The sequence below is a fragment of the Musa acuminata genome, chromosome BXJ1-4 (assembly GCF_036884655.1).
Source record: "Musa acuminata AAA Group cultivar baxijiao chromosome BXJ1-4, Cavendish_Baxijiao_AAA, whole genome shotgun sequence".
NCBI classification, from domain to species: domain Eukaryota; kingdom Viridiplantae; phylum Streptophyta; class Magnoliopsida; order Zingiberales; family Musaceae; genus Musa; species Musa acuminata.
In genome coordinates this window covers 35,164,834-35,190,857 of record NC_088330.1, presented here as the reverse complement: position 1 = coordinate 35,190,857, position 26,024 = coordinate 35,164,834, and the positions used below count along the sequence as shown (strand labels likewise).

At 35.9% G+C, this 26,024-nt stretch overlaps 2 protein-coding genes and 1 long non-coding RNA gene across 7 annotated transcripts; 1 reads left to right on the top strand and 2 right to left on the bottom strand.

The window, feature by feature from the left end:
* Positions 1–691: 691 nt before the first annotated feature.
* On the bottom strand, positions 692–3,941 carry LOC135658712 (uncharacterized). Of its 2 annotated transcripts, XR_010505555.1 has the most exons (3): positions 3,768–3,924; positions 1,038–2,083; positions 692–946 (listed from the first exon to the last, which is right to left on the bottom strand). It is a non-coding gene; the product is annotated as an uncharacterized LOC135658712 (long non-coding RNA). The 2 variants fall into 2 exon arrangements; XR_010505554.1 differs by having other exon boundaries at positions 692–2,083; positions 3,768–3,941.
* A 178-nt stretch (positions 3,942–4,119) lies between these two features.
* Positions 4,120–11,301, top strand: LOC135658692 (mRNA-decapping enzyme subunit 2-like). 3 transcript variants are annotated; one of them, XM_065176171.1, is made up of 8 exons: positions 4,120–4,286; positions 4,764–4,915; positions 5,510–5,637; positions 7,440–7,538; positions 8,763–8,915; positions 9,742–9,845; positions 9,942–10,009; positions 10,683–11,301. In XM_065176171.1, the coding sequence occupies exons 1-8, from the start codon at positions 4,207–4,209 to the stop codon at positions 10,862–10,864; spliced, it is 966 nt and encodes a 321-aa protein (XP_065032243.1). In that variant the 5' UTR covers positions 4,120–4,206; the 3' UTR covers positions 10,865–11,301. The 3 variants fall into 3 exon arrangements, with proteins under 3 accessions (XP_065032243.1, XP_065032235.1, XP_065032228.1); XM_065176163.1 differs by having other exon boundaries at positions 10,680–11,301; XM_065176156.1 differs by having other exon boundaries at positions 10,674–11,301.
* A 4,733-nt stretch (positions 11,302–16,034) lies between these two features.
* On the bottom strand, positions 16,035–25,536 carry LOC135658675 (serine/threonine-protein kinase GRIK2-like). 2 transcript variants are annotated; one of them, XM_065176148.1, is made up of 11 exons: positions 24,543–25,536; positions 23,683–23,757; positions 23,560–23,604; positions 22,092–22,166; positions 20,325–20,412; positions 20,067–20,191; positions 18,678–18,773; positions 16,873–16,939; positions 16,680–16,795; positions 16,512–16,590; positions 16,035–16,418 (listed from the first exon to the last, which is right to left on the bottom strand). In XM_065176148.1, the coding sequence occupies exons 1-11, from the start codon at positions 24,867–24,869 to the stop codon at positions 16,306–16,308; spliced, it is 1,206 nt and encodes a 401-aa protein (XP_065032220.1). In that variant the 5' UTR covers positions 24,870–25,536; the 3' UTR covers positions 16,035–16,305. The 2 variants fall into 2 exon arrangements, with proteins under 2 accessions (XP_065032220.1, XP_065032222.1); XM_065176150.1 differs by lacking the exon at positions 18,678–18,773.
* Positions 25,537–26,024: the final 488 nt, after the last annotated feature.

The following is a 26,024-nucleotide window of genomic DNA, read 5'->3' as shown; positions in this document are numbered from 1 at the left end:
TATGTATGTATGTATATACATATATATATATATATATATATATATATATATGTATATATATATATATATATGTATATATCTATATATATATATATGTATATATATATATATATGTATATATATATATATATGTATGTATATATCTATATATATATATATATATGTATATATGTATATATATATTATTGGATCCAATTATTATTGTTATTTCATTGATAATGACCCATAAATGATATTATTATGAACTTGTAAGCATCATCTCATATCGAATGATATCGATCTTGATCTAGACCACAACATGTCATATGTGGACATGTGCAAATTTATTAAAAAGTAAAAAAATTTAAATTTAAAAAAAAAATTATTCAATGATATTTTTATTATATTTAAATACATTCAAAGTGTATATAAGCCATAAATAAATAAAAATTTTAGGTTATAAGAATGAACAAATAACCCCTAATTGGACTCGAACCAATCAAAATGATGCTCATCAAATCTAATAAGAGTTTCCAACCCCTTTTTTATCCAAATAAATAGATTAAATATTACTAATCATCCATTAGAAACTGTATGTGTGTGTGAGAGAGAGAATGAGAGTGAGTGAAAGAGGTGAGGGAGGAGGATTTAAAGTCAACAAGGCTCCAATCCGTAAATATAATGATTATCTAGTTCAAATTTGGATCAGTAATGGCTAAATTTCAAACGATACCAATCCATAAATATAATGAGTTTCGATCGTATCAACTGATACATCATTCGTACCGATCGATACTTAGTCCACGATCAGCTTATGAACCAATACATACCATTTATTTTGTACCGTTTCGAGTAGTCAGTCAACCCTTCCTTGTACATATATACACCTTGATCTATATGTTATGTACATTGAGTTCTGCAGCTTCCGAGCATTCAGCAACACTTGGGCCATCATGCATCCTTTTACCTGCACACACCAGTAGAAGTAAAAGAGCCATCTGTTTCCAATAATATAATACAAAAATCAGATTATTTTCTATTGGATTAAGTTCCTGTACCTGAAGGATCCCCTCAGACTTTTGTTCAAGTTTGATGTAACCACTTAGTCTAGTGGTTATGGAACCATGTGGATATAGCAATAAAACCATGAAACCATTCCTCCGAAACGTAGAAAACATTACTTGAACTAAATAAATCCTTTATTCTTAACCAATTGGTTTTAAATATGATGACACTTTAAAGTCAACCTCTCTAGCAACATCAAGGAATTTGTATCATTAATAGGTCAAACTTGTAGAAGCAGAGATCTCAACATTGCTCCTCTTTAATATTAGGATCATTATCCTACAATTGGTACACTATGAATATTAGGATCCTTCCCAAAATAAAACACATCTGGTAATAAGATGAATCACAGCTAGTGACAGCCACCAAAAGTAATTGAAACTTCAGGGTTCTAATACAACACACTTAACAAGTTCTCCACTTGAGAATTGCATCTAACCTAGGCATGTTTATTAGCTTAATTTGTCGGAAAAGTATCGGTACATAAATATACAACTACAATTAATGTTTCGTTAATGAGTGACCAACCATGAGAGGCAATACCACTCAGATCCTTGTTTCGTTGATCCATGATCTGATAAAGATATCATTGAGATTAGCAAAGCATGAGGAAAAATAATTATAACAACAAAGCTTGTATATTTTCCATGGAATGGTAGAAGCATGATCTAAGATATGCAGTAAAATTTAAGTTTTTCTATGGCAAAACAGTGTGCTAAGATGTCTTCTTAAATGTACAAAAGAGAGGTTACATACAAAGGAATGGTGATGAGACAACACTAAAGCAAGTGGAAACAGTAGTGCACCATAGGTAAAACAGCAATAATATCATGCATGGCTTCAATAAACATAGAGAGAGAAATAAAGGGTTAAAATCCTTGCTAATTAATCGAAGACAATACCAGGAATGAAAAGCTTGTGAAGAGCTTCTGCATGCCTCCCAAGTCTCAGCTACCTAGAGTCAGATTCGAAGTCTTTACAACACATATGATCTCATGGTTATTGATACTGGCGCAGATCCATACTTAATACCTTCAAGCTGAAATATCAGGAAGTGCAGATAGTATTAGGAAAAGCTTTAACTCAAATGATAGAGCAGTATCGAGGGGTCTTAAGAACATAGACTCATCGGTTGCCCTGGGAGCACATGAAAGAACAGAGAAGTTTGCAGACAAATCAATGATAACTGCTTTTTGACTTTTTTTATTCTTTTGAGCTTTGCCAGATTAATCATTATAGGCATATGCAATGGCCGTAATTATCTGTGCAGGGTCCCGATGTCTTCTATAAACATACAAATGCTAAGATATCTAAAGATACTTTACTCTCTTTTTTTTCCCAAAGATACTTTACTTCAAAAAATGAGGTATCAATTACAGCAAAACATAATCTGCAACATTCGAACAATCACAAAACAATCATCAAACTACAACCTGACTATGGTTCATGATTTGCATAATAACCAGGACCAGGACTTCAGAGCTCTGCTATGAGCTTTTACATTCAATTGACTGCGTACATTACAGAGCACCATGACTGAATATTCCAAGAGGAGATGGAGTAAGTGTCTTATACCAGCTAGTCTGTCTCCTAGAACATTCTGAATTTCCACACTGCTTATCAAACTTTGCTAATTTTGTGTTCATAATAAGAGGTAAAATTTGCAATAAACACTTAATGAGTAGGAACTATCGAACAAGCCAAGACTAAATAAAACTTTGATATGAACCACTGAGCATCCTTGTTTATACGAAATGGAATTTGACTAGAACAAAGCCGTATAGGTCATATTATCACAAGAAATAAGGTTGAAGGCAAGATTACTATGTTTTATTACATCGACAGTAGCTTATAAATCACATACGGAGTTTGAAATAATGGATTATGAAAAGAGGAGCATAAGATAACACCTGAGCCTGCAAGAACTAAGTGTACAAGGCTCTGTCATCGTCATTTAAAAATCTTACACCCAAATCCTGCAAACATAATTTTAGACGTGCAAAGAACTCGCTTTTGCCAATGGGAACTCAATATAATTGCAAAATATATGATACAAGTCAACTTCAGTCTTATCACCAATGTCATGTTTAATGTTGATTTAGTGTACAACATTATTCATAGATTTCCATAAAGCAAAATCCAGGATCCTTCAATTTACAAACAAAGGATGGGTCAAAGTCCTTTGTGCCATGAGAGAGAAGCTGTCTGTAGGAAGTGTCGTGTGAAGCTATGAGGTTAGGTATGCATTTAGTGGCCAAGAGAGATGTGTGTTGTGCATTGGAGAGTGTGTTAATTTGTGTCCCATTACACCCATAAAGTCAACCCCCCATGGAGATACTGAGTCCTCCATTTTGTAGACATCAATAATAACACAAGTTACACCTCATACTCCACTATATGTTTAATACACCTTTTCAGCATTCAACAGCCCACCTTCTTCACTTCTATACGCAGAAAACCTATCAAGGGAAGAGAAGAGGCCAAAACACATTGCACCTTTTTCTGTAATATGCTATATGCACTTTGTCACATATCATGAAATAAGCAGCCAGTCAATCTACAATACTATTCTATTGATTTGAACTGAACTTGACTTTTCCTTTCATTCCCTCTACTTCTTCCCCAAACAACCATCTTTGAGAAGCATACCAGACTAATCCAAGTGCAGAACTCCATTCAAATAAACAAAACTAAAGCTGACAGAACCATCGCAAATATGTTACCTGTGAGGCGTTAGAGATCTTTACAACAACCAGTAGCGACATGATTTAAATCCCACTCCAGACTGTGCTGCAAGGAATCAAGAAATTGACCGGAACAAGAAACCAAACAAAGAACTCAACACATTGAAACCCTACAAGGGAAACAGGGGAAGAAGAAATGCTTATTTATTAGGCGAGCCCATTTCTCTGTGTTGTGAATCCGTCATAGTGGGCTTAAAACGGCCATTAAACGGTGCCGTTACACGTATTAGGCCTCCGGCCCAAATAATGGTACATCAATGTTTCTCCGTGACGCAACGCGTCCTCAAGTACTACTGCTATTATTACTTGCGTAAACTACATCTTCTTGTGACCTAAACTACAGACGTCGTCTCTCTCTCTCTCTCTCTCCGGCCACAAAGCGGAGCAGTGCGTGGCTGAGAGCGTGGGGGAATAGTGTATGGCAGGGCTGAGTCGCTCCTCGAGCTCTTCCATGAGGAATCTTTTTCCCCCTCAGGAGCTCCTTGATGATCTCTGCAGGTGCGTTTCCGTCGAACACTTCCCTCCGTGATCCATTCTTTTCTCGTTTTCTTTCCTTGCTGAATCGTTATTTACTCGAGTGATCGGTCCATGTATTGAGTTGCGACAATCATGTACTGTCTATGTATTGGTGGTATCCTCGTTCCCCCCTTTTGCTATCTGAGGCAATTGGTTCCCTGCCGCCCCTAATTTTGCACATTTCGATTGCCATCGATGAGTTTTTGATTGATTGGAAACGAACTCCTTGGCTGCAATCTTGCTTGTTGATTGTGCTCCATTGTTATATATGCGGCTCGATTAGTTCCTACACTTTGTAGATGTTACGCGTTTTGCACCATTTAACGCGTTTTGTATATATATGCAGCTCGATTAGTTCCTACACTTTGTAGATGTTACGCGTTTTGTATGTATATGCAGCTCGATTAGTTCCTACACTTTGTAGATGTTACGCGTTTGACGCTAACTGCTTTCTTGCAGTCGATTTGTATTGAATGTCCCAAAAGAAGACCTGGAGTCATTTGAGAGGATCTTGTTCCTTCTCGAGCAAGCGCATTGGTTTTATGAAGACAACTCAGTTGAACAGAATCCATCATTGAAGTCCCTTTCTTTCAGGGAATTCACCTCTCTTAGTATCCTGCTTAATAATGAATGTTTTTTTTTCTGGGATTTACTTTTCACTATAGAAATTATCGCAGGAGAGGCAATGAGATTTTAGAATTTGAAATTGTTAAGACGAATGTGAACCAACTTGCATCATACGTGATGGGGTTTGTGATGACTTTAATATGAATTGGTGATGAAGGATTATTTTTAAGTTGTTCCTTATATACCTAAGCTCTTGATGAGAATTGATGTCTCTTGAGCATCTCATTTCAGCTTAATTTGTTGTTGTTTCCACACAACAAATTATGCATAGTCTCTTGTCATTTCTTGAGGCTTTGTTGCTCAAGCCACTAAGATTGTGTCGGTAGATTGAATTCAATTTGTAAAACAAGTGCATACAGTTTCATTAAACTCATTTGTTGATTAGATGTGTAAATGTGAACTAGGGTTTTTTCTTATATGCATGATCCTTCTGCAAGCTGTTGGGCTTATTTATTCCATGGTGGCCCTGATATCATATGATTGCTGCTTCACTGACACCATGCTCATTCATCTTCACTGAATTTTTTTAATATAAGCTCCTCACATGTTCAGTGATAGTTTTCTTTAATTCTTTATAGTGTTTAAGAGTTGTGCTGCTCTAAGACCATATATTGCACACATTGATGACATCTACAAGGATTTCACTTCTTACAAGTTCAGAGTTCCGGTGACTGGGGCAATTATTTTGGATGAGTCATATGAGCGGGTAAGCTTTAAAAAAGCATTTTTGTTTGAATTTAATCTTTTAGTTCTTCATTGTGCTCCTGGGCCTGAAAGTATGTAATCACGTAATTATTTGTGTTATTTTAGATCCTTAAAGAAATAATTTCTTTGTATTGGATTTTGGATAATGAGGAGGTTGCATAGGCATGCCAACCAGCGTGAACCTTTGTTCGATATTATGAGCACAGGGTGATATTGTCACCCAGAAGTGGCAGAAACAATATTGCCCCCACTAGAACTAAAATGGTAGTAAAATATCCACATAGTTGGCCCCAAGTAATTCCTACATTGTTGGCTTCTTGTTGCTGTTGTTGTTTGGATATATAATGACATATCTGCATTAGTACAACCTTTAAGTTCATTCGTTTTGTTGTTTTCTCTTATAAAATTTTGACTTATTGTAAAATCCTCAAAAGCGATGTTTTTTGTTGTTTGGGTACATGTAGTACATGCGTTTATATAGGATTACTGCTTTTTATCTTAGTCCAAAATTTCCAAAAGGTTCTGTTGGTTGCATACCCACTTTATTGCAGATACTTAATTATCAAGCTCTTGTGTTGTCAAATTTTTATCTTCTTGGTGCAGCCAAAGTTTCTTGAAGGCACTGTCAATTGTAGGCTTGTAGCATTATAATAAATCAGAGATTTCCAGTCAAAGTCCTTATATCAAGGTTTTATTTGAAACTTACATAGACTGAGTTGGGTTTTAGTTGTAGTTAGATTTGTTCATGTATTTTCATTCAGCTTCTATCATTTACTTGCTTTAGCGTATGGATTATTATGAGGCACTAATTGAATCATGTTTAAGTGTTAACAATGATAAAAAGGTTTTAATTTGTTGGTTGTCATATTTTTTAATTTTGCTTTCTAGTCATGGATTTAGATCCTTTGGAAAATATGGATGTTTTAGCCTTAAGTTTGGAGTCTTTTCATAATATTAGTTGTCTAATGATGACTGCTTCTTTGAGGAAAGTATTTAGGGTGATTGATTTATTGCCATGTTACAATCCTAGTATGCTTAGATGTTGTGCTTGTTCAAGTAAACTGTATTCTAGCTTTAAGCAACATATTAAGGGTTGGAATCAAAAAGTAACTGAAGCATGTCATTGATCACTTCATGGTTATGTTTTTTATTCTTTTTGTCACTAAGATTTTAGTGTTTATTTTTCTTAAAAAACATATTCATTACCATAACTGGCTGTATGGTATACAATTCTCAACAATGCTCAATAGGAGGAAGAGTTTCATGCAGTCTAGATGGCATCTTACAAATTGTTATGTAGAATTCTTAACATCTGTTACTAGCTCTTTTAGTCATGATGCTACACCAGCCATCTGGCATATGGGATGTTTGTTACATGTAAATGATTTGTCTTGGATTTGAGTTTTTCAGTATTATCTTTTATGCAAGTTTTAATTCTGAGGTCAATTTCTAATTTGCTTGCTTCATTAGTCTCTTTTCAGTCAAAAGATCAGGCCATAATACAGTGTAAGAAACCTAGGAGGAGAAAAAGAGCAATAATTGAAACAAAATCTTCTATTGATATTTTAATGGCATCTTTTGTCTCTAGAGGCTGATGCATGTTGCTAAGCCCCATCTCTGGTAACATCTAAAGATGCTTATATGTCCTTGAAACAGTGAGTTTCACATATTGAAACAGTGAGTTTCACATATTATATCTTAAAGCATCTATGCTTATACATCAAATGAGAAAGAACTTCCATGTTTGTCTTAGCTTTGAAGATAGTAAGAGTTTGGTCCTAATCTAAGATTCTTGTTTTGCAGTGTTTGCTTGTTAAAGGCTGGAAAGCTGGAGCAAGTTGGAGCTTTCCTCGTGGTAAAAAGAGTAAAGATGAGGAAGATCACACATGTGCTGTTCGTGAAGTTAGTACTTTTTCTGGTTATCTCAAGTTTTACCAAATATATTTTTGAATGGTTTAAAATGTGTAGATTCATAATTATTTTTTCACACTTTCTGATTATTATAATACATTTCCAATTCATTTGCATTTTATCCTAGATGGCTATAAGATTGTGTGATGTCAAAATAACTTTTTGTTCTTAATGTTGAAATGGTTTTCATTCAAGTGAACCGGTAAGGGAACACAAATTTAGAAGTTATTAAACTAAATGTTTCAAGTAGACATGTTGAATTAATTAAATATATAAGTGAAGGTAGCATTGAAACAAGAAGGCAATGCTGATAGACTTGAAATTGTGAAGTCCATGTATGTAGCAGATACATGCAGCAAGTAGTTTGAAAAGAACTCACCCTGAGTCGGGAAATAGCTGCTTCTTGCTGTTTTTTCTTGTAAATTGAACAAGCTGGAAGTATGATTTAGAAAACTGTTTGCTGTTGAATTGTTGATTGACTACTGGATCAAGAAACATGAGTTTTCCCATGGACAGGTTATGTTATGGTTTGAGTTCTGCATCAAATTAATGTGCATTTGATTGTTGATATAAACCATTTCTAGTTTGATAGCATCTCTAACTTGGACATTAGGTGAGAAATCTAGTCAGTGGCATTATTGTGGTGCAGGTAGATTATTTATCTCATCGGGGCACAAATAGATTATTAATTTTGGAAGTCCTTTTCGTCCTCTAAATTTCTTGTTTGATATGGAGGACATTTTCTTTTGTGGTCTCTTTTCTCTTAGTATCATCCTTGTACATATATTTTTTACTTAACAAATTAACATGCAACATTCCCACATTTCTGCTGAATACTATTGCTATTTTGTTGAGACAGTGAAAAATATTACAAGATATTTTTCACTCAACAAGTTAACAAGTTTTCCTTGACCTTGGAAAGTCACTATTGCTATTTTGTTGAGACAGTGATATATTACAAGGTATATAGAACTCTGTTGTAATACGACCTGATCTCACTGTAGCATTTTGGTACTATGGAACTAAATGAGTGCAGTTTTTAGTTACTATTTTGCTGTAGGTTGCGTAATTGTTAGTACGATTATGATATGTCTCTTAATTTATCATTGAATGATCTCTGGGTACATTTATTTTTTACTCATGCGAACTATAATCTACTTTTGTTTGTGTTCACAACAAAATTTATTAATTCATTCATGTAAATGATAATCACAGGTCCTTGAGGAAACTGGGTTTGATGTTTCCAAGCTTTTGAAAATTGATGAGTATATTGAAGTCGTAATTGGACAGCAAAGGGTACGACTCTATATTATTGCTGGGGTGAAGGAGGACACAGTTTTTGCTCCTTTAACCAAAAAGGAGATCAGTGTATGTAGTCTCGCTAGTTCTTTATAATTTTGTTCAGTCAAATTGTCACAATGTTTTGATGGAACAAAACCAGCTAATACTCTAACTTTTCTGTCTCTATGAATCAAATTTAAGCAATGTTTCTAAATAAACCTTAGTAATATAGCTTTAGGAACTTATTTCCTTTTGTGTTTTCCTTTGTTTGCAGCTGTTTGTTGGTGTTAAATTTACGCAATAAACTTTGATACTACTTTCAGGGCTATTATAACACCTTTTTTTTCTTTAACTAATAGTATCATCTATGAATTTACTTTTCATGACAATGTGACATGCCAAATTTACTGGGTGGGATGGGCACAGCATATTTTGTAGCATGGTTTTCATACTGTACTGGTACCAGCCACATGCCTGATTCTGTTTTGGCAACTTTTCACATGTACACACCATCACATGCACCATGTTGTGCCTGTGAGTCACATGCCTGCGACTATGCAGCCATGGCTCGCTGTACATTCTTATCTACATGTTGGTTGATACGGTGCACAGCTAGAGTGGCTGATCCATGGTATCTTCTTAGTATTCATTTACCTGGCCATTCTGAGGGAATAGTTCTTTAATCTACTTTAGAACTAGGTCTTCAGTTGACCCTGTGCCTGACAAGAAATGCAGAAGGGGAGAAATCAGAAATGGTTATATTTAGATTTACTTTTGGTCTATTCTTGCTTGCAGATTCCTCTGTCCTCATGTTTCTGTTATCTCCCATCTATGCTTTATAGAACAGAATGGAAATGGGAATTTTTAGCATTAAACCTGACCTCTACAGTGCATGCTTGATTGCTGCTTGTAGGAAATCTCATGGCACCGGCTAGATGAACTGCAGCCAGCTGGTGATGATATTACATCACGTGGAGTAAATGGTTTAAAGCTTTATATGGTTGCTCCATTCCTGACGTTAGTATCTTCTATTATCTTCTGTGCAAAATTATTTTTTCTATTAATATTACTTATTTGACATATTAGTCCTTGTTCTTTTTAATAACCGAGCAGATCTCTGAAAGCATGGATTGCATCACATCCTCCTTCAATACCTCTGAAATTGGATTCATCTTCAAAAGGTTCAATCACTACCACCCTCTTTATCTCGTTAATGGATGTGGTTTCCTGGTTTCTGATTATAGAAGATTCATTTCAACCATCTTTCCCCCCACTGATGTTTCCTTTGCAAGTAGATCTTTTACAAGTCTCCTTCAGCAACATCCTGGTGCATGTTCATGAAACTTGAACCATATCTGTGTATAGATCACAACAAAGGACAACAGAGGCATTTAAGAGTAGATCAATTTTCTTGATTTTGGGTTATTCCCAACATTTATTTACAGCAAGGAATAGATACCCACTTTTTTTTTTGCCATAAAGTCACCTAAGACGTTTAGGATGGTTCTGGGATTCTCGAGAGAATGTCCGTTATAATTCTCTTTGCTTGATAAGTATTCATCATGTTGAGATCATTACTGTCACCATTTCCAGCATCTACCTCACGAACTTCATTTGTCAGCTTCGACTTAGCCTACCTTCATGCAACTCCCCTTCAGCACCTTTTTCTCTCTAAACACTATGCAAAACGGAAAAATTTTCAAGGGCATTTCATTAAAGTGGCAAAGTGAACTAAAATCCAAGTCCTAGTGCAGTCAGTCGACAGAGTTATATATCGCCTCTTTAGACCCTATACCAACCAATCAACAGAGTTTTATGTTCCGACTGATTGAGTGCTCTTTCAAGCTTTAGCAGGAACTTCCGTCTGGAAGGCCAAGAATAATGCAGATGGCGGGATGCCTTCAGACAATGCACCACTCAGACTTGGATCTGAACCACAAAAGTCCGATAATGGACCTGGCAAAAGTTTCAGAAACTTCAAGTTTGACACTGCTAGCATCCTACAGGCAATGGAAGCTGCTTTTGCTGCCAACTGAGGTGTTATCCTCCATGGTAGTTTGTCAGATGGGTGTAGGTTGCGTTGACCTGTAACTTCCAGCACAGTTGATTTTTCTTCTCATGCATGGCCCCATCATCATATACTCATTGACCACAGCAGAAATCGAGTCTAGATGGCCACGAACTCCACCGAGACTTTTGAGAGGCAGTTGGACTCTTTAACTATTCTAATTGGGAACCATCTACACAGAGCTCTTAGCCTCTGATACCTTTGCGCCCTTTGTTAGTAGCATAACGAAACTGTGGGGTTGCTTATTCATCAGTATGTGTGTAGCTGACGATGTATCTGGAAGTCCTTGGCCATATATTACAGTCGACGAGGCATTCCATGGAGAACCACGTTACCTTTGATTCCATTGGTCATTTGTTAATAGCATTACTTCAGCTTATCTATTCATCAATGGTTGGTTATTCATCTTTACGTGTTTATCTTATGACATATTTGGAACTTGGAAGTTGATGAATTTTGTGAACCTTTATATTTTGAATCTATTAAATTTTATAGTATAATAGTTGTAATAAAAGATCACTTATATTGAATGATATCTTTATATTTTCAATCAATTTATGATTTAATGATCAATTTAGGATCTGAATGATTGTATAATTTAAGTGCATGATTGAAGAAATTTTTTTCTCAAAATTTATATAAATAATCATCATTTCAATGGATAAAATTCATCAATTTTTATAACATATTTCCTAATTCTATATGGTATTAGAGGTTCTTTTGGCTCGAGCAAGTTTTTTTTTTTTTTTTTTTTTTTTCTAGTAACAACAATCCCTCCCTTCTGTTAATATATCGTTGTCGGTTTCTTCTAACTCCTCAACTCTGTCGATCCCATTTCTTTACCAATTGATTTTGCTTCTACACAGAGATCCCTCGGTGCTACCTCTTCTCTGGCACTCTTCTACCCTCTATCGATGCTGCACAGATTTGTAGCTATCAACTCAATGTTCCTCTGCTTTGATCAATCAACAGATCTAATCAGTCCTTCGACAACGTTGATCTAATCTGCCACCCCCGGTGATGTTGATTTCGATGATCGTACCCTTGCTTCTCCTCAATGATCACCTACCTTCTGCTTTTCATCGATCATATTCGTTGTGTATATTCGCTTTTGCTAGGCAATCTTCGTTGATCGATCCCATGTCTACTCCCTCACCTTCACTTGGTTCGATGCCTTCCGGGCCGATCGCGTTGCCCTCCGTCCACCTCTAGAAGGTTGCTTGCTTGTTCACTGCCTCCTCAGATCTGTTGCCATCATCCAAAGAAGCGGTTACTGTTGATTCCCTTTCGATGCCCTATGTTTCCTTGTGCGGAGTCACCGTTGCCACCTACCCAAAGAAGCGGCGCGAGGCTTTGCTTATACGGTTTCGCCGCCTCGACCCTCCTGTGCAAATCTGATTTAGGAACCTCCCACTTCTTCGTCACCAGTGAACCTCCTGTGCCCCGACTGCCCCCTTCTTCCTCATCGACCATTGCATCTTGCTCGACGGTTTATTCTCTTCGCCAGTTGAACCTCTTCCTCCTGGCTGCAAGTCATAACCTATCGCCTCTCACTGTTGTTGTCGCCTCCTCTCGCGTTCTACAGATCAGAAGCGACTACTCTATCGACGGACCCCACTATGGTCGCCCCGTCGCCTTCTCTTGTGCCCACGTGTCTTCTCTCGTGGTCGCACAGTGGACGCTCCTATGCTCCTCCAACTCGAAGAGCTGCCTCCATGATAAAGTCGACGACAACTCCAAAGTCTAGACACACTGTGAACAATGCGAAGAGGATGTTCCTACCACATCCGACGTTGGTTCTTCCTCTTCTTCTTCCTCACCCGCTCAGATCACTCCGTGACGGCAAGGATTGGAATTCCAAAGGGCACCACCATCAACTATCAATCTTTTTGTGCAGTTGTAGCAAGAAAGGACCTTTTTTTCCTCCTTCCAACAATGCGCGACTATCTCTCCAATTATTGTTCTCATACGAAACAATAATTTTTTTCAATACACACGACTTATATCTATGAATGGTGCAACTCAAATCCCCTTCAAATTATCTTCTCTTTCAATATTATCTATTAGACTACATCGGTGACTCTTTTAATTGTCCACCACAAAAGATCCAAATACCAAGAAAACCAAGCCCAATAACAAATCTTAATCACAAGTTATGGTTATGATAAGATCTGTCTTATTCTACAAGCAATTCAAGCCTCAATTATTGACTCCATAGTACCACTAATATCTTTGTGTAGTACTGTAGAAAGCATGAACAAAGTTACAAGCCACCCTGGCCAATCACTCTCGCACTCTATACTAAGTCTTTTATTAACTCTGATAAAAATAACTTAAGAGAGCAATACTATTATTGATTATATATAAAATATAAAAGTTATTATAAATGACTTGATTTTAATAAGTCATCCCCAGAAGTCATTGTCCATAGTCTCAATTACCTAAGAGACGAATATAAGAAATTAGCGACAATAATTCAGGTATGAGATTCACTGATGTTATTTGAAGAACTATATAACAAATTGATTGATCTTGATACATATTTGAAAAGAGAAGAAAAGATGACAGGACTAACTATCACAGCTCAATTCAATCAAAAGTTCAAAAGAAAGAGCAATCAAAGTAATAATAACTTCAACAAAAGACCGAACAAGATACCTCCGGGACATATAGGTAACACATCGAGCCATCATCCTCCATTATGCTAACCCTTCAATCATGGTAGCAACTTCAATCCTCATAACTTAAGAAATAACATACACTATAACTATCAACAGCTATGGCGTCCCAACAATAACAATAAACAAAAAGTTCTCTATCAGCTTTGTGACAAAATCGTACATGTAGCAAAAGTCTGTTAATTTCGACCCAAGCCTCCCACTACACCCAATTGACCTCAAGCAAACATCATGACTACTCTGATTACTCATCCAAATAATTAGATTATTGACTCTCACTCTTCTCATCGTATCACTTCTGATCTGCAGAACTTATCCATCTATAATGGCTATGGAGGCAATGAAGACATCATCATTGGTGACGATAACAGAATCCATATTACTCATATTGGTTCCACAATACTTAATTCAAAGTGACGATAACACTTTTACACTCGATAATATTTTATATATACCTCATATTAAAAGGAATCTCATTTTTGTTTCTCAATTATGCAAACAAAATAACACCTCTATTGAAATCTTTCTTTACTTGTTTCTTATAAAGAATTTGAACACTAGAGTATCCTTGGTCTGAAGTCAAAATAAAAATAATATCTTCGAGCAACCATCAGCTTTACAAATCACCCAATCAACCACTCTTAATTCAAGTGTTGCTCTAATTGATGTATGGCATCGTCACCTTAGTCATTCATTATCCTCCATTCAACAATAGCTAATTTCTTGTTACTTTCTTGTAACTTCCAAATCAAGAAGAATTGTAACTTATTGTGATGCTTGCCTTAGTAATAAAAGTTATAGACTATCTTTAGAATGTCTTCGATATCCTGCTCCATACTATTTAAAATTATCTACACCGATGTCTGGGGCCTTGCCCTAATCACTTTTGACATTTTCAAATTTGATGTCATTTTCGTAGATTAATTTACTAAATATATAATTATACTCTCAAATATAAATCTGAAGTTACCGTAATTCTTACTCGCTATAGAAAGATAGTCGAAAACTTCTTCCATTCTACCATTAAAATAATTTACTCTGATGAATGAGGTAAATACTAAGTTCTAAAAACCTACCTCCATCCTATGGTATGCAACATCTTAACTCACTACTAAACACACCTCAACTAGTTGGCCCTACCGTACAAAAGCATCGACATATAATTGAAACTGATCTCATTCTTTTACACCAAGCCTTCATATCACCAACCTTTTGGTCAGCAGCCTTTTAAATTATAGTTTACCTCATTAATTGTATGCTCACCCCAGTTCTACAATACCACTCATCATTTGAAAAATTATTTTACAAAATCCTAAACATTCAAAAATACAAAGTATTTGGTTGTTTATGTTATCCGCTCTTATACTTCACATAAGTTAATACCAGGATCCAAGCCTTACATCTTCGTAAAATACTTTCTTAAACATAAAGCTTTATAGTACTATAATCCTCAAACTTAAAAAGTCTTTATATCATATAATATTATTTTTATTGAGTCTATGTTTTCCTTCCAAAACCATGGGCTTTTAGCAATTCGAGCCACTCAAACAACATATATCATTAAATTTATATGATTATACCTTAGACCCTCTCAAATACACCTCTCATTATAGAAACTTGACATCACTTTCCAATCCACTTCTATAATATATTATAATAGTATCGACACCACCTATGCGCCAATAACTCATACATAAAATATATTGTCATCGGTTTCCACTTCGTTAGAGATAAACTTATCATGCATCAATTACGTGTTTCTCACATATATACTTCTGATCAACTAATTGGCTCCCTCACAAAACCTCTTACTCACAATATATTTCAATTAAATCAGTTCAAAATTGACATCTCGACAAAAACACAATCTTACAATGAAAGATCATAATAGAAACAAATGAAATAACATCCTTATATTCCTTACATTCTCAATTTTTTTATTTGAGAATAAATCTAGAATTTGAGTAATTTATTTGATTTTGTAATTAAAGTATATTATTAAAAAATTCTTAAAAAATATATAAACATTCATCGTCTTAACGAATAATTTTATTTTTTACAATATATATCTCAATTTTACACGTAACTGTTCACAGATTCACAGGAATCCTTTCTTGACAGCCACAGCTGATCTACCTACTGTCAATTAAATGCTGGCCTGAGGCGAGGACGATTCTCCCCATATCACGGGTCTGGCAAAATACTGAAATGTTGCTTGCGCCAATCTTGTTAGCAGATTTATTTTGGTAAGAGGGAGTCGTGTGACTTCGCCACACCATTCATACCTTGAAAGTGCATGGTTCTGTCGAACAACTTTTTAAGTGGAAAGCTCTCTCCCTCCCTCCCTCCCTCCCTCTCTCTCTCTCTCTCTCTCTCACTCTCTCTCACACACACACAACAGGATAAAAAACATATGTTAGCAAGTCCAACAGGATTTTATCAAGGCGGGGTGCCAACAAGTAATAAAATCGTCCACGCATATTTGCCGACTCTCTCTTGTTATTCTCGAAGATAAGTTGCTATCTTCGCGAGGTACGAAAATAGTAGAACTGGATCAACATTTTTAATGCCCAGAAAGCATAACTAAGATGAGTGCATGGACTTTTTCTTTTGGTTGATGCTCTTCATTATATTTATAGCCACCAAAGTCTCATATTTCAACTACCATCATCTGTACAGGCTTCACAAGCAAACTCACAAGCCAAGACAAGATATGCTCCAGCCATATTTTTCACGCAGAAGACTTTCGCCTGCACTTACACAAGTACTCCGGGATCGGACCCTCATCCCCAACGACCCAAGGATGCTCCGATACAACACGCAAGGTAAACCGGTTCTGGGGATCTGCAGCACATGTATGCCATGTGAAAATAATAGGGAACGATAAGAATCAAGAGAAATTTTGTGGAAAATATAGAAAACTGAACTGCAGCCAACCTTTGCAGAGAAGCCCTTCTAGCAAACTTCTCAGTTGTGGATTTATTTCATCAGGAATGATCAGCGGGCTGTTGACAATCTAACGCAGCATGCAAAAGAATCACTTTAGACTCGATCATCGCTAAACAATCAGCAAAAGAAAAGGTTACTAGTGGAGTAAGGTCGAACCTTGTCGTATGTGTCCTGAAGTGTATCCCCCAGAAAAGGATATTGCCCGAATATCATGCAATACAAAGTGACACCTAGGGCCCATGTGTCGGCAGGCTTACCACGGTAGGTTAAACCTGTATAAGAGTATCAAGGGAATGTTGTACCATTACATGAGTTATATCACTAGAACATGCTATCATGTCTTACTCACCTAGACAGCATTCAGGTGCAGTGAAAACAGGGGTTCCTGGGGATCTCCAGAGCACATCATTATCATCCTGCAGTTTACACATGAATTTATATTTTTTAGCATGGCTATCAACTAAGAACAACAAAAAAAGAGTAATATCAGCAAAATAACACTTAGTCCAAGCTAATATAACATCTAATAACATATTAGAAATAGAAAGTAGACTAACCACTAGAGTATGGGCGCAAGTGAAGGCCATAGTTAACTTCTAGATAGAGAGGACAGAAAATCATTATAAAGAGCATATACTTAAAATGTGTCTGAGTAATTGTATTTGAACAAGTGTACTGGATTCCTTGGACCATAGGATAGGAGTGTCAACAGAGAGTACCGGACACAATATGATGCAGTTGGAACCAAATATCGACTGAGCATGAAATTTGATGACCAGAAAGCAATAGTTTGATTCATAATTGAATAGGACAATGAGTCAGGATCTATCCAATCCAATTCTTGTTTATGCATTAAGTGCTATACTACATATTTTTATGATCATCAATCTCACCTATCTTGGTATATCAAAAATTTGAAATCCAATTCTTTGGTGGAGGTATGAATGAAATAATATACAAAACCACTGTATATTTTTTCATTCAATCTCTCCTCTCTTTATTTTTCCTTTTACATATTTGATCATCGATCAAGACATTGAAAGTTTTCATCAGTGTTAAATTTTTTATGTTTGGTTGTTAAGTTTCTGAATTTAGTTTGATGTTGATTGGTCAAAATATCTCCTGTCTGTCAACACAGTAACACCTATTGATATCCATATGCATGTGAACTTCATTGGATTTAACAGTGAGAACACTGATCAATATATAATATATGCTAAAATTTCATGACCAAAGATATGTGCTGGCTTTCCAACAAACTAGATGGCATTTGGAACTAAGCTCGAGTTAGTCCTGACCTCTAAAAACTATATCTGATTAATTTGACCACAATTACATAACAAAAGATTTACTTCTCCCGGTTGTTTTCCTTTTATCTCATGTACTGGTCGTTTTTCCTCTATATATAAGGAGGGAAAGTAGTTACATTGTCTCTTAAACTCAGTTTGAGCCAAAGCAAGAAGATAAAAAAGCAGTATCAAAGGGTGTAGGTTCAGTGTGACTGAATGTAAAGCAGTCCTTGACAAACTACATAAAGATAACAAAACCTATATCTCTGAATCTTTTGAACTACTAATGATGCATATAAAAAGAAGCAAAAGTCTGAAGGTCATTGATATTTCTCCGATAATGCATGGCTTGAAAATAAGATGTAAAAATAGTTACCAAGACTGCACTCAAATAATTTATTAAAATTTGGGCATTTTTATTTGATCAAACACCACTAGCTAATGCAGTTGGGTAGGCCAAGCATACATAGTAAATACTATAAAACACATCTAGATTTTCAGTTGTGAAATAATCAGAAAAACAGAGGAGCATTAAACTAGGAAGAAGAATTACATATTAAGCATCTAAGAAATCAATCTTTAAAGCTTGAAGTTTTAAAAAATGAGCAAATAATTTCAGTGTCATGCTGTGCAAAAATCCCTCATGTGATTGATCATACATGAATTTATAGAGTATAATGTGGTGTTGACAGTATTAGAGCCTGGAAATTGTGAAAGGTTCATTCTTTGGAGCAACTGAGGAAATTAGTAACTTTGCCTACCAGTAATCGGGGCAAAAATCTATGACCAGCTACTTCTAGCTGTTGCATCAAAAATAATATTCAGTGCTAAACAGCAAAAGGAAAAAATGACAAATCAACAGTACCTCAAAGACCTGGCTAACACTGAAGTCCCCTATCTTTACGTTGTTGTTTCTTGTCACCAAAAGGTTATCAGGTTTAATATCTCCATGGACGACATTCTGCACTTATGACAGAACTAGTATGACATACACAACAATCAAGAAGGTGGAATGAGCAGTCAAACTGAATAAGTCCAAGCAATATTTTGCATCTCTTCCAAACAGTTTCAACTGTCAGCTGACATGAATAGGTTCGTCTATTGTTTAGTACATCAAATGCTAACCCAGCCAAACTTTTAAGCATATTCTAGTTTTACTTAATGCTATACTTTAGGACACTAGACAAAGTGATGGAACTATAGAATGTTATTAGAATTTAGAAATATACATGTCATGACCCATCATTTGTATAAATGATATGAAAAGGTTATAGCACTAACTTATGTTCATCTAATTCAAATCATTTTGTAAAAACAAATCCCTGCCTATAGACTATAGAATGACACTGGACATGTATCCTGCATATTCAAAGTTCTAGCTTATCTAGAGTCTTAATGATACAAATATATTGGAAAGTCATACAACTAATGACTCAGTACCAATTTAATAAGCAATCAGTAAAACATGGAAAACCATTAATAGTGTTCAAAAAATTTTGGAAGATATATATGACATACCAAGAGGAACATGTACATCAATTTGAACTTAAAATAATGATATCAAGAAACTAGGCCAGTAAAACTTTTAAATTAATTTGGAAAACACTTTCAAGATCATTTTTAGTACAAAGTTAAAAAGATCTCATAGCTTTTTTTTTGTTTAGTGGGAAACTTTGAATTTCCTTCTTTCTTTCTCCTTTTTTGTTAAGATTTTGGAGGTAATATATCATCATAGATTATAGATGTTCCAAAAGTCTGGTCACGCCCATGGATCTACCTTTTACTCAAATAAATTGATCTCTAACCATTTTAATTGCATAGTAAGGAGAATAAGTTGAAAAAAGAAACAGGAAACGAAGGAATAGAACTTCTCATAATTGCCTTAACCAGTACTTCACCCAAAAAATAAGCCAACCAACATACCACTCAAGTTAAGCCTCAATAACAAGAGATGTAGCTACATTGGTAGGATAAGGCTCACTAATTGAGTATTGTCTGTGCAAATAAATTGAACTATTTTTCAGAAGAAACATCATCTTGAAAATCCAAACAGGAAATTAATACCTGAACAAACTGATCCTAAATTTGTGTCATTTTAATGGTCAAATAAGCTCAATAACCATTTATTGTTTGTAGAGATTACAAAAACCACTCAGATTGGACTTAATACATGTAGAATCAAACTAAACTCAACTTGGACAAGTCCGAAAGTAGCTCTATAAGTACAAAACCAACAATTATATGTACATCTTACATGAGAATGGAGATACATGAGGCCAGCAACTATGTCTCGCAAGTATCTTCTAGTGGTACTTTCTCCTAAATTATTACCTGCACCAGAACCCTCGAATACCCACTTGCCTTCGACATATTCCAGTACTGCAAAGGAGAAGAGCTAGCATTAAACCATGGTTATCAAGTCAATAACCAACAAGGAGCATGTATAACTTCCAATAGGAGAAGTAGCAACAATTAAGTTAAAAAAGCTACAGAGAAAGTCATAGTAGGATACCCATATAGAAGTGATCTGTTTCTGGGTCATCAATGACCTCAATGAGATTAACTATATTTGGATGGTCCAACATTTTCATGATCGCTACCTGCAAAGAAAACATGGTTGCTAAACTACAAATGCTGCAAGCAATAAATACAGCATGAAAAATGATATATGCATTATCTGGTGTAAAAAGAAACCAACAAAGCTGAGTAACTAGACCACAAGAAGTAATGAAAAGGAGTTTATTCTGGTGGTATAAATTTCACATTTTGATAGTCAATGACACGTCAATCAAATTATACCATTAAAAAATTAGCAGTCAACAGATATAAGCTTCTTGCAATTTCTTAAACGTTTAAGACCAAGAATTGTTTGGTGGGATGATTATCTGTTTCAGCAAGTTCCATGTCTGAACTATCCAAATACAATAACTGGTATGTCCCAAACAACTCAAGCTCATCCAACAAGGAGTATTTTTCTCAAGGTCTGTCATACCGAAGCGTACCGCCCATACCGGGCAGTACATACCGGTCCGATAAGTTACTAGTACGCAGACCGTCCAGTACCGTTACAGTGCTACAGTACTATACTGTAGCACTGCTACAGTATGAAAAGTATAAAATTGTTCGGTACACCCTAATGTACAACCCGGTACACCGGTACCGTACCATACCGAGCTTGGGTCGAAACGCTGGTACGGTACGGTACAGCGAACCTTGATTTTTCTGCCATTCAACTTTGGTGGGGACAATGTCACTATTTAATCGAAGCACCATCATATTGTTTTTTATGTGACCGGCAGCAAATTCAAGCCAGATCCACCCTAGACCTGTGTTGACCCTTGTTGAGAGTGAAACAATCATCATAACAACCAGTAAGGGCTTATGTGTAGATGTTACCATGTACTTTATGAGAGAAAGTTTAGATGAATTGTTCTGACAACTTCAGAGACCTTTTCTCCTCTAATTGCATAAAACCTGATAGGATGGTCATATCGTATCGGTTGGCAGAATATATATAATATATCAACAAGTATGATGTCAGAGTACTCCAATAAAATGTGCCAAAGGAAAGGAATCCATCTTCAAAGGCATGATGATTGAGTTAAGATATAAGGATACCTGAATAATCTCGACACACTTAAAGCAGATCAAGAATAATAAGAGGAACACAGTAGCAATCTTTGTATCTGGCAATCCCATTGCCAGACTGCAATCCTTTGTATCTGATTGGCAAAAGAAGTAAATCTCACATGCTATCAGAGCAAGGTATTGCAGATGGGCCAAGTCCAATCAACAACCTTTGACTTCTCTGACAGCAATACAGCCATAATATCCCAGCTTTGAAGACAACTATTATCTCCCAGCTTTGATGACAAATCTGGAGCTCTTGACTCTTGACCAGCCTTTTTTTGTTTTAAACCCTTGACCAACCTTTTGATCACCCAGCAAGCTGAAAATTTTATCCTGCCGGAACTTGCAGTAGCAGCCCCAGGACAGCAACTATCTGGTTCTGTTTCCTCTAAATGAGCAGCTATTCAGCTACAGAAAAGAATTGCAGATTTCGTGCTAACTAACAAGATCTAGGTGTCAAACAGCACAATGTCCATAAGCTAAACAGTTTACGTGGTCACATGTTAATAGCCTAAATACCCACAATTTATGATGACCAGAACAGACAAATACAGATCAGCACTAAATCTACAGTATGGCCAAAATAATATGTACCATGAGAAGAATGCATTCAAATAACTAATATATGCTCACAAAATAAAATACTCACCTCCCGAAAAACATCAGTCATTGCAGTTTCAGAAGGAGCCACACGCAACTTTAACAAATGTGATTTATGGAAAATCTGCATATCAACGAACAAATAGGTACTTATGGAATCCTGTAAGGGTGGTTAATGGAAGAGATCAATGTAGTTGTTCTTTGTTTAAAATTAGCTTTCCTTGTTGAACCTATTTGCAACCCCCCTTTGACATAGGTGCATAAAGCCAAGAACAGAGATCATAAAACTAAGGTTCACAATGTATCTCAAATTGACAATTAATAAGTATGTAGGACTAATTTGAGAAGCTCCTAAAATACATACAAAAATATCAAAAGAACAAACAAAAGCCATATGGCAAAGACTTCAGCATCGGTTTCAGTTGGCTTTAGATCCACAATCAGAAAGTAATAGAGGAAGCAATGTTAAGAATCTAGAAAAATTTATTCAAAAATAGAGTTCTTACATTACCAATCCCATTGGACCACAGAATCAGGCTAAAAGGATATTCCATCTAAATTATGTGAAAAAATCACCAGCAAAGTCCACAAAATCTTGGAAATGAACAAACAATAGTCATGGCCAACTATTGCATAAGAATTTACATTGGAGAAAAATTATTTTTCAAATTTGCAGAAGAATGACAGTTCTCACTATTGGGCTAGACAGAGCTAAAAGCCACAAAGACAACACAATCATTCAGAGAGGTTGAAGTAAAAAAGTTCAAAATATGAAACAGCTAAAATTTTATAGAACAAATAAAAAAGACAAGTAAGGAATCGTTTTCTGCATTGGAGACCATTTTTGACAATGACCTAGAAGAGAAAGCTTCGCAAGGTCATCGGAAATTTTATTCAATCTCCACAAGCCACATAATCCAGGCCTGAGATCAAATTCCAATGTTTCTAGGATAGTCAAAATTTTGGTCCAAAGATAGTTCTATAATCTGGTTGAAGAAAGCAAATGTTTATTGGTGTTATCCTAGGAAATCTAACACTTGGATTCTGTTAGGAGCTGACGGTTCAATCTAGTAGGCAACATCGAGAATTATCAACAGGTTATGACCATTCAACTCATCACAGCATCAGAAATGACTCATCAACCTTAAGAAAAAGAATTATAGCTTACATAGTTATATTCTGGACTAGTGATGCTTGTTTCAATCACCTGTGGAGACACAGTCATACTCTACAAGGTGATCTTCATCTTTATGGTCAAATACAATGACAATTTATGCACAAACATACCTGATTGAATTGGTTCAATGCAGAGTCACTTTTCTTTTATACCACTCTAGAGGAAATTTAACATTTTTTTATGGATGAAAACATAGCAATTTTCGATTTATGTTGACAAATGTAAAGATTTATGTTGACAAATAGATAAGACAAACTTTGATATATGTAGTTCATTTTTTTGTTCTAATTTTACACATTAATTCAAAAAGGGAAACGTAAATACAAAAAAAATGTAGTACCTTAATTGCATATTGCTTTCCGTCCTTGATGCTTCGGTACAGGACCTGCATACAGTTGTGAGAAATTTTTGTTTTCACAAAAGATAGCAAAAGATAGTGACTTTTTCAAAGTATCAAGCTTACCACTTTGCCATAGCTACCAGAACCAATCTTACATTCCCGGATGTATTCATTAACCATCTTATTTCCACTATTATCCTATTGCAGATAAATAACAAAGAATAATCAGAATGGTTGCAAATTAATAAAGAAGCAAAAAATAATGTAGACGTTGTTTTCTCAATCCAGCATCAGAACTCTTAAAGTTCCAGAGACATGTATTGACATATAGACTTGTAAGCAATTGAATATATAAAATTCAATATTAATTTTGTAAAACAATTTAACACCTTATATCAGAAGAACTGCCTTGACCATCAAACACAAAATGGAAGGTAATGAAACTGACCCCAAAATGGCAAAGTTGACCTACTTTGATACCTTGAAAGAGGAAAAAAAATCCAACTGTACCATGTTGATAAATTTTTTGCAGCAAAAGTTGCCTAGAGATCACCAAAGTATTTTTATTTCATATGCTGGTACAGCAGAAGTCACACAGAAGAAGTGTAGATCTTGTCTAACAAGGTATTTAACATATTTGGAGCCCCTGAGCAAGTCTATAAATATTTTGAATATGGATGAAACTGGATCTGTAAGCTTTTCTGCTGGTCACATCAAGGTAACATCTGCATGCACACATGCATTAAGCAAAATTATTGTGTAACTTTTTTATGTTCAGATGAAGATTCGAGAACTCACTATCCTTTAATAAAACATTTCGAAGATTAGAGGGAGGCAAGCTTTCAAAATGGGCAATTCAACCAAAATTAATAGGGCAACCACATACATAATTAGGAGCTGCATCGCATGTATGTCTAAACTGAGAAAAACAATGATTCACGAGTTCTAAATCAGCATAAGTATGAAAGAAAAATAAGTTTTACCTCAGAAACAATAACCTTCCTAGTTTCTTTAACCGGGACTTCCCTACATATCAATCCCTTTTTAGCTCTATCCGAGATAATTTCTTCAGAACGTTTCGATGGCCGCTGCAAATCAGTGTCACTTCCATCTAGAGTGTTTGCATAGTCTCCGTTGTAGAAGATACCATCAGCATCATCCATATTTTCTGGCAGAAGGAACTCCTGGGACAAGGGGGCACCAGAGCCTCTGAGAGGCATTAGGGATCGATGGCGCTTTCTCAAAAATCCAAAGCAACCACAGCAACCCATATCTATTAGGTCAGTGATGGAGACGCTATCCCAACACATGCAGTACCAACAAAAGAAAAGAACAATTGCGGCGTGGGAAGCAAAGCCGGGATTTATCTGCCAACTTCCAAACCCCAATGGATATCAACAGAATATTGGGACTTAGGCCGTACCGTACAAATGGATCTGGGTTCTAAGCAGACTTATGCAGTACATAAAGTTGAATTGAATCTTCCTAATACCGATCCAAGACACATTCACGGAAACCAACCAAGTTAGGCGGTCTCAGCGAGAGTTGAAGGCATTGAGGACGCAAAATTAGGAATAATCGCATAAATTCACGTTGACATCCTATGTTTGGATTAAACGCAATTGGAATAGGGGGCAGGGTTTTCCCTCCTAGGGCCAGGCCGTCAGAGGACGGAGGTGGATGCCACAAATGTCCCAAGAATAACCGGTGCCGATCGCTGGAAATGGACAAGGCAGATCGGGGTGATATCAACGACCGGCATCTGAGCAGGGATTGCCGCCGCTGGAGGGCGGCCGGAGAAACCACGAACTTACTCCCTTCGGGCACGCCGACGACGAGGTGCTAGAAGACAGGCAGACCCACCTCTCGGTTTGTTCGAAGCGGAGATACAAGGTGGATTAGTGGAGAAGAAACAACGAGGGAGAGAACCATTGGATGCTCGGGAGGAAATGGAATCTTTGCAGAGACGGACCAGAAAACAAAATTAATAATAACAAGACTGTTATTATTATTATTATTAAAAATAAATAAATAAAAACAAGGACGAGAAACAGAGGGTGATCGATTACGTGTACGGGAGAGAGAACGTAGTATATATGCAAAGACACCCCGGTTCATATGCATAATTATGTTCGTATGTATACATATTATATATATGTATATATATAATATAATTAAAAAGGAGAGATGGGGAAATAATTAACTTGTTATTTAACGTAAAAAAAGGAAGAAGAATTTTTAGGAAAAAAACTGAGTGCCTTCTTTTCTTGTTTTCACTGAGCATCTCTACTTTCTAAAATTTTGAAAATATCTTTTTCATTTTTTCTTTGATTTCTTCAATAATATCCGTCAACAAATAAAATTGTTTTTTTCCAAAAACGTCCCTTATTTTGGTTTTTCTCAAATGGAGCATCTTAATTTTCTAATGCTCAAAATACCCTTCACTAATCCTAATGGTATTTTTC